The 16,728-nt window shown below is 41.9% G+C and overlaps 1 protein-coding gene across 3 annotated transcripts in view; it reads left to right on the plus strand.

Annotated features, from left to right (window-relative positions):
- The first annotated feature begins 2,093 nt into the window (after nt 1-2,093).
- LOC109915232 (WD repeat-containing and planar cell polarity effector protein fritz homolog) overlaps nt 2,094-16,728 on the plus strand; it is a 54,695-nt gene continuing 40,060 nt past the window's right edge. For 2 of the 3 annotated variants that reach the window (XM_048601504.1, XM_048601503.1), the window contains exons 1-2: nt 11,259-11,376; nt 14,696-14,798. In XM_048601504.1, the coding sequence (XP_048457461.1) occupies nt 11,266-11,376; nt 14,696-14,798 (214 nt within the window). In that variant the 5' untranslated portion in view covers nt 11,259-11,265. Of the gene's footprint in view, nt 2,203-11,258; nt 11,377-14,695; nt 14,799-16,728 lie in introns of those variants that run through there. The other variant, XM_048601505.1, reaches the window with a different exon arrangement.

The following is a 16,728-nucleotide window of genomic DNA, read 5'->3' on the forward strand; positions in this document are numbered from 1 at the left end:
TGTCTGTGTGTGTGGGTGTGAGAGGGCGTATAGTCCAAAGATCCGAGGCCAAATGTCCTTGACCATTGCAGTGTTCCCCCAGTGGGAGGGAACATTCCTGTTTGGCAATCATTGCATGGTGTCTGTTGATCCGTTGTTGTAGCATCTGCATGGTCTCACCAATGTACCATGCCTCAGGGCATCCTTACCTGCAGCGTATGAGATAGACAACGATGACTAAGTCACATGTGTATCTGCCGTGCATGTGGTGGGTGGTGTTCCCACAAGTGATGGTTTTGTCCATGTCGATGATCTAGCATGTCTTGCAGCGGGTACCATGGCAGGGTTGTATGATGTTGTGGTCGATGTTGTCCTGAAAGCTGGGTAGTTTGCTGCGAACAACAGTCTGTTTAAGGTCTGGCGGTTGTTTGAAGGCAAGTAGTGGAAATGTAGGGAAGATCTTAGTGAGATGCTCATTGTCATCAATAATGTGTTGAAAGCTGTGAAGAATATGGCATAGTTTCTCTGCTCTGGGGAAGTACTGGACGACAAAATATACCTTTACGGGTCATATCCCGTGGCTGTCTTCTGAGGAAGTCATTATGGTTTTTGGCTGCAGCAACGTCGGAACTGGTGATCAATGAGTTGAGCATCATTTCCTGTTCTTATGAGGGCGTCCTTCAACACCTTCAGGTGTCCATTGTGTTCCTCCTCATCTGAATAGATCCTGCGTATGCGTAGGGCTGTAGGGGATGGCGTTTTTAAATATGTTTAGGGTGGAAGCTGGAGAAGTGCAGCATTGTGAGATTATCTTTAGGCTTGCAGTAGAGTGAAGTACTGAGATATCCACCCTTGATGGAGGTGCGTGTGTCCAAGAACAAGACTGATTCTGAAGAGTAGTCCATGGTAAGTCTGATGGTGAGATGAAACTTATTGATATCACGATGTAGTTGTTTCAGTGATCTTTGCAGGAAGAAGATGTCGTCAATGTATCTGGTGTGTAGCATTGGTTGGAGGTTCCGTGCAGCAAAAAAGTCTTTTTCGAACTTGTACATGAAAATGTTGGCATAATGGGGAGCAAGTCTGGTCCCCGTGGCTGTTCTACGTGTCTGGATGAAGAACTGGTTGTCGGTGAAGCTGTTGTAGTATATTGGCAAAACCATGTAGATGCTATGACAACTGATGAATGGACACCACACGACCGTCCACAAAAAGAGATGTTCCCTCCCAGTGGGCGAATGCTTAAATGGTCAAGGACATTCGGCCTCGGATCTCTGGGTAAACGCCCTCCAAGGCGGACTGTGGGATACACAACAACGCAGATTTGCCGAGCAGAGGCTGATAGCCAACTTTGGTCTCCATGAGGACGGCCTCATCCGGGACCTTGGGTTCATGTCGCACTACAGGTGACCCCACCACACTATACACTCTCTCACATGCGTACATACGTGCACACATACACACACAATCTCTCATACAAACACACGCACACACACTAATACACACACACATGCGCGCGCGCAAGATACGACCCATAGGGTACATTTTGTCGTCCATATAAATCTACGTGGTGAATTTCCATTTGCAGATTTGTAATTGCAGATACATTCTACTTTGTTCAAAAAGCACACAATTTGTAGACAGTCAATGTGGCATTTTTTAAATTCCTACTTTGGAAATAAAACGAGTCTGTCATCAAGTTAAAACACAGACAGATTCTAAACAAGGCCTCACACCTAAAATGCGTTGTCAAACCTGAAATGTCACCTCTGGTGTATTGATAAAACCTTTAGATATCTCAAGGGCAATGACTCCAGAGAAATTCTGGGATTTGCATATTAATCAATTGAAAACTGCATCTCCTTTCTAACTGATTAAAGATTTAACAACCATCTTAGTTTTGTTCAATACATTCGTGTCGGTTCTATGACCCTTTGATCTTTTGTTTATAAATTTTGTGTCTAAAGCCACCTCTCTCACTAACACCTGAGGAAGGAGCGAGACTCTGAAAGCTCTTGTTTCCACATAAACCTGTTGAACTATGACTTGGTGTTCTGTGATTTTTGACCTTGCCTACCCCAGTCCAACAGCAGAACTGCCACATCATGCATTAAGAAAGTCAAAGGAAGAGTAATGTGAAGACTCATGACATTCTTTTGGGGTAGTGATGGAGTAATGCAGCATCTGTTTGGTATGAAACAACTGGATGTACCATCATATGAGGTATGTGAACCCTCTTTAAAATGTTAGGGCATCTTCTGAAGAGGATATCACTGCATGATCGAAATTGATGATGGGCATCACACCTGGTGTTAGGAATAATGTCTGCAGGTTTTATTGGGAGTTTTCTATAGACCCCCCAATAGCAACAGAGACACTGAGGAACAGATTGGGAGACAAATTGTGGAAAGGTGCAGAAGTGATAGGGTTATTGGCATGGGTGACTTCAACTTCCCTAATATAGACTGGAACCTCCTAAGTGCAAATAGTTTGGATGGAGCAGATTTTGTGTGGTGTGCCCAGGAAGGATTTCTGACTCAATATGTAGATAGGCCGACTAGAGGGGAGGCCATATTGGATTTGGTGCTTGGCAACGAACCAGGCCAGGTGTCAGATCTTTCCGTGGGAGAGCATTTCAGTGATAGTGATCACAACTCCCTGACCCATTGTCATGGAGAGGGATAGGAGCAGACGTATGGGAAAGTATTTAATTGGGGGAGGGGGAATTACAATGCTATTAGGCAAGAACTGCGGAGCATAAATTGGGAGCAGATGTTCTCATTGAAATGCACGACAGAAATGTGGAGGTTATTAAGAGAGCAGTTGCTATGAGTACTGGATAGGTTTGTCCCTCTGAAGCAAGGAAGGGATGGTAAGGTGAAGGAACCTTGGATGACAAGACACATGGAACATCTAGTCAAGAGGAAGAAGGAAGCTTACTTAAGGTTAAGGAAGCAAGGATCGGACAGGGCTCTAGAGGTCTACAAGGTAGCCAGGAAGGAACTGAAGAATGGACTTAGGAGAGCTAGAAGGGGGTATGAAAAAACCTTGGCGTGTAGGATCAAGGAAAACCCCAAGGCGTTCTATGCTTATGTGAGGAATAAGAGGATGGCCAGAGTGAGGGTAGGGCCAATCAGGGATAGTGAAGGGAACTTGTGCGTGGAGTCAGAGGAGGTAAGGGAGGTCCTTAATGAATACTTTGCTTCAGTATTCACCAGTGAGAGGGACCTTTACGTTTGTGAGGACAGCATGAAACAGGCAGATATGCTCCAACAGGTTGTTGTTAGAAAGGAGGATGTGCTAGAAATTTTGAAAAACATGAGGATAGATAAGCCCCCTGGGCCAGACCGGATATACCCAAGATTGCTACAGGAAGCGAGGGAAGAGATTGCTGCCCCTTTGGCGATGATCTTTGTGTCCTCACTGGTACTACTCCAATGGACAATGATTGGAGGGTGGCAAATGTCATTCCCTTGTTCAAGAAAGGGAATAGGGATAATCCTGGGAATTACAGACCGGTCAGTCTTACTTCTGTGGTGGGCAAATTATTGGAGAGGATTCTGAGAGATTGTGTTTATGATTATTTGGATAAGAACAGTTTGATTAGAAATAGTTAGCATGGCTTTGTGAGGGGCAGGTCATGCCTCACAAGCCTTATTGAGTTCTTTGAGGATGTGAGAAAATACATTGATGAAGGCGGAGCAGTGGATGTGGTGTATATGGATTTAAGCAAGGCATTTGATAAGGTTCCCCATAGTAGGCTCATTCAGAAAGTAAGGAGCATGGGATTCAGGGAAATTTAGCTGTCTGGATACAAAACTGGCTGTACAATAGAAGACAGAGGGTGGTAGTAGATGGAAAATACTCAGCCTGGACCTCGGTGACCAGTGGTGTTCTGCAGGGATCTGTTCTGGAACCTCTGTTCTTTGTGATCTTTATAAAAGACTTGGATGAGGAAGTGGAAAGGTGGGTCAGTAAGTTTGCCGATGACATGAAGGTTGGTGGAGTTGTGGATAGTGTGGAGGGCTGTTGTAGGTTGCAACAGGACATTGACAGGGTGCAGAGCTGGGCAACGAAGTGACAGATGGAATTCAACCCAGAAAAGTGTGAAGTGTCAGTCCAAAGATGTGCAGGCTAGGTGGATTGGCCATGCTAAATTGCCCGTGATGTTCAGGGATGTGTAGATTAGGTGGGGTATAGGAGGATGGGTCTGGGTGGGATGCTCTGAGGGTCGGTGTGGACTTATTGGGCCGAAGGGCCTGTTTCCACACCGTAGGGATTCTCTGATCTATGATTCATTTTGGAAGGTTGAATTTGAATGCAGAATACAGGGTTAATGGCAGGATTCTTGGCAGTGTGGAGGAACAGAGGGATCTTGGGGTCCACGTCCATAGATCCCTCAAAGTTGCCACCCAAGTTGATAGGGTTGTAAAGAAGGCGTATGGTGTGTTGGCTTTCATTGGCAGGGGGATTGAGTTTAAGAGCCACGAGGTTATGCTGCAGCTCTATAAAACCCTGGTTAGACCACACTTGAAATATTGTGTTCATTTCTGGTTGCCTCATTACAGGAAAGGTGTGGAAGCTTTAGAGAGGTGCAGAGGAGATTTACCAGGATGCTGCCTGGACTGGAAGACAGGTCTTATGAGGAAAGGTTGAGGGAGCTAGGGCTTTTTTCATTGGAGCAAAGGAGGATGAGAGGTGACTTGGTAGAGGTGTACAAGATGATGAGAGGCATAGATAGAGTGGATAGCCAGAGACTTTTTCCCAGGATGGAAATGACTATTACAAGGGGGCGTAATTTTAAGGTGATTGGAGGAAGGTATAGGGGAGATGTCAGAGGTAGGTTCTTTACACAGAGAGTGGTGGGCGTGTGGAATGCGCTGCCAGCAGTGGTAGTGGAGTCAGATACATTAGGGACATTTAAGCGACTCTTGGATAGGCATATGGATGATAATATAATGTAGGGTATGCAGGAGAGTTTGATCTTAGTAGAATAATAGGTTGGCCCAACATCGTGGGCCGAAGGGCCTGTACTGTGCTGTACTGTTCTATGTTCTATGTTTTGGAAGTAGATACAACAGAAGGCAATACACTTAAAGAGACTTGACAAGGAAAGACTGTATAGTATTAGAACAGATTTCAGAAACGTTCATTTGTGGGATGTGGGCATCGCTGGCTGGCCAGCATTTATTGCCTGTCCCTAGTTGCCATTGAGAAGGTGGTGGTGAGTTGCCTTCTTGAACTACTGTCATCTACCACTAGTGGGTTGACCCATAATGCCATTGGGGGGAGGGATTTTGACCCAGTGACAGTGAAGGAACGGCGATATATTTCCAAGTCAGGATGGTGATTGGCTTGGAGGGCATCTTGCAGGGGGTGGTGTTCCCATGTATCTGCTGCCCTTGTTCTTCTAGATGGACGTGGTCTTGGTTTGGAAGGTGCTGTCTGAGGATCTTGGGTGAAGTTGTCATAATGAGAAAGTGTCGTGAGCTGAATTCTGGCTCTCTCTACTCCCTGCATCACTGCCAAGAAAAGGAGAGAAATGGGATAGGGGAGCTGAAATTAACACTACTGGATAGCATGTCAATTTCAAAGTACCAATCCTCCTAAGTATGAGTAGTGCAGAGGAGAGCAGGACAGGAATATGCATTGGTGAGGGAGTGTCCTTGACGCTGCACAATTTTAAGGAAAGTGCGCAATTGCTCTCAAATCTTGAATAGGGTTGGCACATTCTCCGCATTATGGGCAAAAGAGCTTTGAACAAAACAGCCAAGGACAACTGGGTGGCCACCTGCCCAGAAGGAAGAAAAACAAAGTTGCTGGAAAAGCTCAGGAGCTCTGGCAGCATCAATGAAGATAAAACAGAGTTAAGGTTTAGGGTCTGGTGACCCTTCCTCAGAACTGGAAAAGAAGGAAGATTCAGTTAGCAATGGGGGCATGACTGTCGGATTTTGGGGCCAGTGGCAATTAGAAGAAACTCCCTTCAAATGGCAGGTGGTACCCTGAGCATCAGGAGGGCACAGGAGAGAAGAGAAGGATGAGAAGACCATGGAGATAAAACTATCAACATAGGACCAATCAACAAAGATGGAGCTACCGACAGTGACCAGGCCCAAGCCACAGGGGTCTGCAACTCTTCATCCTTGCAGATTAACACAGACCATGTCACTGAAGACCTTGCATCTCACAGTGCTAGGTGCCAGGTATTGCCAGTGGCCATCAAAGAACCAGAAGCAAAGAAGCTCAGTGCTACTAAGAGTTTAGTCATGTCTGAAAATCTGTTGCGCAACAGACCTGGCAGTGACTTTCTTCAAGAGTATAGGAGTTGGGAAGTCATTTGAGGTTGTACAGGATATTGGTGAGACCTCTTCTAGAATACTGTGTGCAGTTCTGATTGCCTAGTTATAGGAAGGAAATTATTAAGCTGGAGAGGATTCAGAAAAGATTTACCAGGATGTTGCCAGGTATGAAAGGTTTGAGTTATAAAAGAAAGGCTGGATAGGCTGGGATTTTTTTCACTGGAGTGTAGGAGGTTGAGAGGCGACCTGATAGAAGTTTGTAAAATAAGCAGAGGTATAGATAGAGTTAAAGGTGGTTGTCTTTTCCCTAGGATGGAGGATTTCAAGATTGAGAAGCACATTTTTAAGGTGAGAGGAGATTTTAAAAATACATGAGGGGAAAATTTTTTACACAGAGGTTGGTTCGCATGCAGAATGAACTTCCTAAGGAAATGGTGGATGTGGCACAATTACAACATTTAAAAGACATTTGGATAAGTACATGAATAGGAAAGGTTTGGAGGTATATGGGCCAGGAGCAGGCAGATGGGACTAGTTTAGTTTGGGATTATGTTTAGCATGGACTGGTTGTACCGAGAGGTCAGTTTCCATACTGTATGAATCTATGACTCTGTAAGAGGAAGAGTTTCCAATCCTTCAATGCTGAGCTGATCTGTGACCACAACAAGAGCTTCCTCCATGTGTATGCTGCTACTCCTTCAACCTCTCTAGTCCAGGCTGCCTGCAACTTCCAAAATGTGTGGATGGATCCTCTGGGAGGTGCTGTGTTGGAAATAGGAAATTCAAGATAGAGGTATAAAGGAGATGCAACCAATTTCACCTGCTCAGCAGGTCAGCCATCTTCTGAAAATCTGATTCTAGTATGTGAATTAGTTGGTTAGCACCCTTGAATCCCTCTTTTATATAATCTCAGTCATTGTGCTGTCTGCTGTCCTCTCCATAACTCAGCACTCCTGGAGGCCCTGGAAGGAAATAGCTAATTATAGGAGGAGCAAGAGGTAAAAGAGAGAGGGAGACAGAGGGATGTGATGCCTAACAGCAAAGTGCCCCTGCCACATTGTAAGAAGCAGATCATCTTCCCCTCCCTGATGGCCTCCAACATTATTAGAACCAGGTTGGCATCAATGAAGCTAGGGTCCACAAATGTCATCACAGAAAGTTGGCTTGTAGGTACAGCAGGTAATTAAGAAGGCAAATGAAATATTGTCCTTCGTTGCTAGAGGGATGGAGTTTAAAAATTGGGAGATTGTTCTGCAGCTGTATGTGGTGCTGGAGAGGCCACACCTGGAGTACTATATACAGTTTTGGTCTCCTTACTTGATAAAGGATGTACTGGCACTGGAGGGGGCACAGAGGAGATACACTAGGTTGATTTCAGAATTGAGAAGTTGCCTTATAGGAGAGATTGAGTAGACTGGGACTGTAGACATTTGAATTTAGAAGAATGAGGGGAATCTTATAGAAACATATAAAATTATGAAGGGAATAGATAAGGTACAAGCAGGGAGGTTGTTTCCACTGACAGGTGAAACTAGAACTAGGGGGCATTACCTCAAAATAAGGCAGAGCAGATTTAGGACTGATTTGAGGATGGTTGTGAATCTATGGAATTACCTGCCCAGTGAAGCAGTTGAGGCTACCTTGTTGAATGTTTTTGAGGCAAAGGTAGATTTTTGAACAGTGAAGGAATTAAGGGTTATGGTGAGCGGGGGGTAAGTGGAGCTGAGTCCACGAAAAGATCAGCCGTGATCTTATTGAATGGTGGAGCAAGCTTGACAGGCCAGATAGCCTACTTCTGCTCCTATTTCTTATGTTCTTATGTCCATCCTGCCCTCAGTGTCACTTCCCCATCTCCACCATTCCATCTTGTTTTCCTCTGGTGTAATGGAAGACTTTGGCAGAGCTTTTCCTGTGGACAACAGCAATCTGCGTGAATATGCCAGCAGGTGTGTACCTGAATTCCACAGTTCATCGCTTAGGAAACTTGTCACCGTACCAATTAAGGTCTCACCCCCATGAAACTCTGAACTTCTGACTTTTATTAGAAGCAGTTTTCTGACCCAAAGCCAGACCTAGTTCCTGTTTCTTACCCACGGGCAGAAATTCGGCCCCATATTACAACACTTGCAATGCACATTCATATCTCATTTGGGTATCGTTAAGATACAACGTGTAATTCAAAATCTTGCCATGCTTACGCTTGTCAAGGCCATGGTATCACAAGTCTTTGTCAAACAACATAGCTGTAAAATTTTTCAGTATCAGCTTCCAGGATAGCTTCCTGTTTCCATAACAACAGTGCACTGTAAGGAAGTGGAATGGGGGGAGGAACTCAGTAAAATTATAATCACCAGAGAAGTGGTACTAAGCAAATTGTTGGAGCTGTTTGCTGACAAGTGCCCCGGTCCTGATGGGCTTCATTCTGGAATCTTAAAAGAAGTGACGAGCAAGATAGTTAATGCATTGGTTTTAATTTTCCAAAGTTATCTGGATTTAGGAAATATTCCATTGGGTTATAAAATAGCAATTATAATTCCTTTATTCAAAAAGGAGGGAGCCAGAAAACAGGATTCTTTTGTCTATTTATCTTAACATGTGTTAAAAGGAAAATGTTAGAAGTTGTTATTAAAAAATTGTAACAGAACACTTAAAGTTCAAGATAACCAGACAGTCAACATGGTTTTGTGAAAGGGAACTCATGTTTAACCAATGTAATGGCATCATTTGAGGAACTAACATGAGCAAAGGGGAACCAGTGGATGTACTATACTTGAATTTCCAGAAGGCATTTGATAAGGTACCATATCTAAAGTTATTATGAAAAATAAAGGACATTGTGTAGGTGATAGGATTTTGGCATGGATAGAAGATTATCTGGCTAGCAGGAAACAAGAGACATTAACGTTTATTTTCTATTTGGTAAGGTATAATGAGTGTTGTGTCACAGGGAGCAGTGTTTGGACCTCAGCCATTTGCAACTTGTACAAATGAAGGGATGAAGGAATCAAAAATGTGTTTGTTAAACATGCAGATGACAAAACATAAAGTAGGAGGGCGAGTTGTGAAGGGGCATGAGACTAAAAGGGTACTTAAATAGGTTAAGCAAGTGGACAAAGATCTGGTAAATGGAGTATAATGTGGAAAAACGTGAAATTGTCCATTTCAGCAGAAAGAACAAAAATGAAGCATTATTTTTAAAGAGTGAGAGATTGCAGAACTCTGATTTTCAGGGTGATATGGGTGTCCTAGTCTTACCAGACTATAGGGTTACCCCCATTAGAGGGAAATGACTGGTGGTGGTTTAACCTGAGGGTCACCATACCTCAGGTGAGAGAGGTTGAGGAGATTCCATCATAGTAGCCTCAGCCAGTGCAGGAATTGAATCTACACAGTTGGCATCACTCTGTATCCCATCCAGCCAACTGAGCTAACTAAACCCCATACTTAAGTACAGGCCACTGGTGAGATCCCATCTGGAGTAATGCATACAGTGTTCTCACCTTATTTAAGGAAGGATATAAATATGTTAGAAAATAGGAGCAGCAGTAGGCCATTTAGCCCCGAGTGTGGTTGAGTTGGTTCAACTTAAATTGCCTTGAATTGGCTCTGCCATTCTGAATCATTGCTTTTGTTTTCAAGCACTTTTCATCCATCTCAACACCATATTCTTGTGCTTTCCCTATATCCTTTGATCATTACTTGGAAGCAGTTCAGAGAAGATTTACCAGACTAATACCTGGAATTGGCAGTGTCTTGTGAGGAAACATTAGATAGGCTCAGCTTGTATCCGCTGGAGTTTAGAAGAGTAAGAGGCGACCTGATTGAAACATAAAATCGTGAGGGGTCTTGATTGGTGAGTGTGGAAATAATGAGAATAGACAACACGGGGTCTCTGATTTAAAAAAAGGTCACCCACTTAAGGCAGAGATAAGGAGAATCTTTATCTGCAGGTGGCTGATGGTCTTTGGAACTCTTTTTCCCAAAAATTGGTGCAAGCTTACTCCTTGGATATTTTTAAGTCGAAGGTAGATAGACTCTTGATTAACAGGAGAATGAAAGGTAATTAAGGATGGGTGGGAATTTGGAGTAATCAGATCAGCCACGATTTTACTGAAATGCAGAGCAGGATTAAGAGGCTGAGTTGTAGATGTTGGTCTATTTACCGAGCTGGGAGGTTTGATAGCAGGCATTTCGTCCCCTTACTATGTGACATCCTCAATGCTGCAGAGCCTCCTGTGAAGCGCTGTTGCCTTGTGCCAGTTTGAATTTATATGGTCCAGTTTTTGCTGCTTCCAGTAGGTACTGGTTCTGGCTGTGCATTGTAATGGTCGATATATCGGGTCTAATTCAATGTGTTTGTTGATGGAGTCCGCGGATGAATGCCAAGCCTCCAAGAACTCCTGGCTGTCCTCTGTTTGGCTTGTCCTATGATAGTGGTGTTGTCCCAGTTGAAAGTGTGGTTTTTTTCATCTGTGTGTAATGAAAGCAAGGACATCTGGTCATGTCGTTTAGTTGCTAGCTGGTGTTCGTGGATGTGGGTTGCTAGTTGTCTGCCTGTTTGTCCCCCATAGTGTTTTATGCAGTCTCCACATGGTATCTTGTAAACTACATTCATCGTGTCCATGGTATCTGTTGGGTCTTTAACCCTGGTCAGTTGCTGTGTTAGTGTAGCTGCTGGTTCGTGTGCTGTCATGATTCCTAGCGGTCTGAGTAGTCTGGCTGTCAGTTCTGAGGTGTTTTTTATATGTGGTATGATGGTTATTGTTTCAGGTTTTGATGTGTCCTGGTTGTGTTGTCTGTTGGCCAGGCATCTGTGGATGAAGCGTTTTTTTTCTACATAATTTGTATGTGTGTTCATTTGAGAGTATGCTATATGGAATGTGACAGTACATGAATTGCATTCATTTAAACTGCTAGGTTATTCTGAACATGACTGTTACAAAACTTCAGTTTGTATTACCTCACTGTCTTGAATGTTGATGAACTTATGCATATAGGAGTTAACATTCCTAATAATTGTCTCTGTTTTGACAGGTACCAGAGGTTTGAAAAGGCTTTTCTACTGGCGATAGATATAGGTGCTCGAGACCTCTTCTTGGTGAGTCATATCCTGTACATTTCCGTGCTGTATGCTAGTACCAGATTTGGTGCTGTTGTCAGCATTTGTGCTTTTTAAAGCAAATTGGTGTCAACTAGGCTGAAGGACAGACAGACGCATACACACACATACAGTCAGCCATTGTAGAACTGGTCAATGGTTCTACTGTGTCCTTTTCTTGACAATTTCTCACCATAGCCTTGGGCCTGTTTTGTATTTTGCAGTTAGCAGTTCAGACATTCAGAACTTTTATCTTATTTTAAATGGGTAGTGTCTGTCGGTGACACCTTTCTAATCTACTCCCAAAAAGAAGTACAGCTTTAAGAACCAAAATGCCATGAGTGGAACATGCTTAGGAATCTGAAAGCTTATGCCACTCTGACAAATTATAAAAGCTTCTGCAGGTACTTTTCAAACAAGAAAGTTAAAGTACAAAATCAAAGGAGTTGACACTTAACCCTTTTTTTGGACCTCCCATTTAATTAGCTACAGAGGTAAAATTAACCTGCCCAGAAAATCTTGTGTGAAACCCAGCATGTGATCCTTGTTTCCAGAGATCTTGCGCCACAATGCCACAGTGAGGCTGGAGGGACAAAGCACTTTGCTAAGTCTCTCAGCATGTATCTTCTGTGCAGGAGCTTTGATTGTATATAAAAGCATGAAAAGAAAAGGCCTTGTTTGGCAGGGGGAGGGCAATCTTTAAGTGTCCGCTGCTAATGAAGACATTGTAGAGGCTTTTCTGCAATTTTAGAAAAAATGTTACTGTTAATTCTTCAAATTCTGCTGTGTATCTTGGGGAAATAAAAGATTCAAAGAGAATAGGAACCAATCTTTGTTAATTGACCTTTGGTTATTTTTAAAACTATCATTCAATTTAATGTAAAATGCTCTGTTATCTAACTACCTGCAGTCAAAGCTGCTCTCGTGGCTTCCCACTTGGAAAGTAAGCCAGCTTGCTGTTGGTATTGAAACACCATAATTTGAAAGGGTTATTTGTAGCCTAATTGCTATTTGCTTTTGCTGATTTATTCACTCTTATTACAACTTTCTCTCTAGGAGTTCTCTTGTATTACCTGCATTTACACTAAAAGGTTAGGTTGAATATGTGTTGCTCAGCATCTGCCATATCGTTTTAAACCTAAACACTAGAACTGAAAGATTCAACCAGTGTGATGTGTTTTAATTTGTCCCCTTTAGCTATGACAAAGTTGTAAATTTTATTCTAAGTGACTTGATAGAAATTAAGAGCTTGCTGTGTAGATGAAGATTGGTCTCAAGCTGCAGGACAATAAATTACTGTCTTCCCACCTGATGTAGGGAGAAATATGTTATAATAAACATTGATTTTATTTCAGCATCTTCAAATTTAAGACAGCAAACATGAAATTAGATAGACAATTGAAAAAAAAGGGATAAAGAGCACATGGAACTGGGCACTTTAATGGAATTTGAACAAATATGAAAGATAAATATTAATATGAATTTGTTTGCCTAAATAGCCTGTCTGTGGGTTGGGAACTCTAGTTTTAGAACTCTACTTGAGTGGTGGGAGTGAAAGACTTCCAGGTCAGGGCAGAGATCGGAATCTCATTCGTAATATGAAGCCCAATTACTTTCAATAAGGATGCTTCAGCCAGCAACATAGGAGCTTCCTAATGCATCAAAATGCAGAATGAAAGAACATTTAATTTCACTTCTCTTCCAGGATTACTCTGGGTCACAAAATTGTACTTTGTCAGAGTGGCTGTGACCAGTGTATTACATTGGTACAACCTGACCACTATCCCTACAACTACAGGCATAACACAGCCAATAGTTGTCAAGGTCACTATAGCCTTGAATGTTATACCTCAGAAACTGCCCCCTGGCCCAAGGTGCCACAAGACCATTAGTCAATAGAGCACAGATATAAAGCAAGCAATTGACCCATTATTGAGAAGACAAAATCAGCTCATTCTCTCGTCATGGACTTGGCGGCAGCAGCGTAGGAAAGTTCTGTTTTTTTTTCCCAGGTAGTGAGAGTCAAGAAGGATTTGCCTGCAATCTACTTCAGTCACAAAGATGGAGAACAATGAAACTTAAGATTGTGATTTGTTATTTAATAGTTGGGGTGCTTTTGAGATAATCATACAGCTCTCAGTTATTTAATTTTGCATAAGTACCTGAATCACTGAGCGTACAGATAGAAAAGTATCCCTCTATGGAAACAAAGAAACACAGAGCAGGAGAAGGCCATTCAGCCCTTCAAACCTAGTCAACATTCAATATGATCATGATTAATCCTTTATCTCTCAATGCCAGTTGCGAGTTTTCTCCCCATATCTATGATGCCTTTAATATCTAAAAATGTAGCTGCCTCTTTACTGAATATTGGAAGTTTAATATATGGATTTAACAAGAAAAAAAGAATTATAAGTTGAACCTGATGGTGCAAAACCTGCGTATATTGTAAGATAGTTTATAGGGAAGAATCATATTGTGTCGTGCATATTTTGCCTAGCTAGTTAGTACATATATTCTGATCGTGGATACCTAGTGAGGTTTATAATCAGCTTCTGCATTTTGTAATTTCTATGCTGTGTTTGCTGCCTGCATTGATCTGGTTTGCCAATCTTCTGCCAAATACTTTGATGCTCTCCTAAGTGGGTAGTGACCTGTAACACTGAAGAGAGTCATCTAAGAAGTTCCTCAAGTTGGGTGCTGAATAACAGCAATCTTGATGCGTTGCCTATGAAACTACCAGTATAGCAGTCAGCAAACTCAAACTTTCAGGTTTAGGCCTTTAACATTTCCTGACAAGCCACGGACATTAAATAAATCTGTCCAGTCCACATACTCAGCAAGGTGAATCTCAGAAGCTGATCATTTGGCCTATTGTGTCCATGCTGCTCTCCAAATGAGCAAGACATATAATGTCACTTACCCCACCTTATCCCTGTAAGCCTGTACATTCTTCCTTTCCAGATAATAGTCCAATTCCCATTTGAACCTACCTCCCCACACACAGGCAGCGCATTCCAAATCCCAATCACTGCATGATAAAGTTTCTACTGTTAACATTCTGAATTTGCACCATGTTTTCTGTCACAAAACCAATTAAGCAAGTGGAAGATAATTGTAATTCAGTTCTTAACCTAGGGATTTGGGTTAACACTGTCGCATAGAACTTTATTGAACCTTCCTTCCTAAATTTGCACTATTTTAGAAACTTCAGTTTTAAAATTTGACTTCTCTGTGTGGATTGAAGCAAAGTGTAATAAACAAAATAACACATTTGGAATTTACTGATTTGTTCACTGTTTTGTTTTGAATTCAACAGGACATTTATTATGTGGCTTTGGATAAGGGTGAGTTGGCCCTGGCTGAAGTGGCTAAGAAGAAAGCTAATGAGATTGATGCAGAATCAATAACAGCTGAAGTTGGTAAGAAATAATTCTTTGTAAATGATGAGGCATTTTTATTTAGATCAATCCCATTTAAAAATGCCTCAAATATAGGTCCAGCAGTATTGATTGGAGTTGGCAGTTAATTGACTTGAACATTCTTGAAAAAGATTTATCTGAATTGTATTTGCAGTTGTGCACTGTATTACGTTGTGAACGCTATAAACATTTATGTAGCCATCAGTCAAGTAAGTAAATTTGTGTTCTATTCACTGCAATACCACCCTAATCTCAGTATTTAATATTATTGCATTATGAGATATTGATAGGATAATTGTGAAGGGAAATGTATATTAGTTGGAAGCTGAAAGTTATCTTCAAGGAATCAAATGCTACACAATAATAACAGGGATCCCATGAAGCCATAACGCAAACAAATTTTACAGTCTCAGCGGAACCAAAAGGGTTTTCTTACGATGGAATCTGTCTCCTTAATGCTAAACCCAATTCAAGGGACTGCCTGCTTCTTCAGTGCTCAAGAAAATTCATTGCTGTATATTTAAAATTCTTGCCCTATCTTGAAGTCTCACCTTACCACTGCAATATCACCTGATGCCAATAACACCGACTTAATATTTTTATTAGAGAAAAAACATCTTGTTAAAAGAGTATGATAAGTACAATTGCATAAATCATAAATCCACTGACTTTCCAAAACAATTGCCTTTTCCTGTGCCATGTGAAGTTTAATTTGAGCTTTTTTCATACCAATAAGGATTCTTCTCTTGACAGTAGATCTGCGCTGAGAAATTGGTTTACCCCAGCTATTTTACAGGGAGCCACCACTCTTTTCAGTAACTTCAGCATTTTTTCATCCGAAAACTGAAGCAGGTAGAATTCTGAAATTCTGTAATTCTGTAACCTTATTTTAGTTCTTATTATTTAAGTAATCTGGGTAACTTTTTTAACCAAGCCACTCCCCAAACTGTGGATTGCCTCCATTGTCCAAAGCTGCACAATTGAATGAGTCCATGACTAAAATGTTGTTGTGAGTACAGTTCATAGAATCATACAGTACAAAAGAGGCCCATCAGCCATTGAGTCTGTACCACCAAAACTACACTAAATCTACACTAGTCCCACTTTCCAACATTTGGCCCAAGCCTTGAATGTTATGACATTTAAAGTGCTCATCCAACTACTTTTTAAAGGTTGTGAGGCTACCCAGCTCAACTATTCTACCAGGCAGTGCATCCCAAAGCCCCACCACCTTCTGGGAGAAAATATTTTTCCTCAAATCTCCTCTTAAACCTCCTGTCTTCCACTCTAAGGGTGTGCCTCCTTATTGCTGAATTTGCAGCTAAGGGGAACAGCTGCTTCCATTCCCCCTGTCCATGCCCCTTATAATCTTATACAGGTCTAACAGGTGTCCCCTAAACCTTCTCTCTATCTTGCCAAGTTGCCCTGGATCCCATGCGCTTTTACCTCCTTTTCAGTTTCCCATGTAGGACTTGCTGAAGTCCATGTAAACTACATCAAATGCTTTACCCTCATCTACACTGTTACCTTTGCCTAATCATTATCACCATCTTCTCGTTCCACCCCTTCCTTGTCATGCATAATTTCAAAAACCATATCATTCCATTTTAGACAGTTCATTACATGATGGTATTTTGAGTCACACATAAAATGCCAGTTGACTATTGTTGGTTTTAGTAGAACACTAGTTCCTTCTCGATCCCCTAATACTGTAAACCCTGGGCCACACAGGTTGCTTCCCTCTGTTGTATAAGTTAGTTGAAAGGCTTAACTTGCATCATGAGGATAGAAAGGACTGTTCCTAGGAGGAAATCACCTGTTGAATTGTTCTAATGTTTAATCCATGCAGTTAAACAGTAATTTGTACTCACTCTTAAGCATATCGTACAACACAGATGTAGTGTAACTAGCAATTAAGTAGTATGTAATA

This window comes from Rhincodon typus, chromosome 9, assembly GCF_021869965.1.
Source record: "Rhincodon typus isolate 14 chromosome 9, sRhiTyp1.1, whole genome shotgun sequence".
Lineage (NCBI taxonomy): Eukaryota > Metazoa > Chordata > Chondrichthyes > Orectolobiformes > Rhincodontidae > Rhincodon > Rhincodon typus.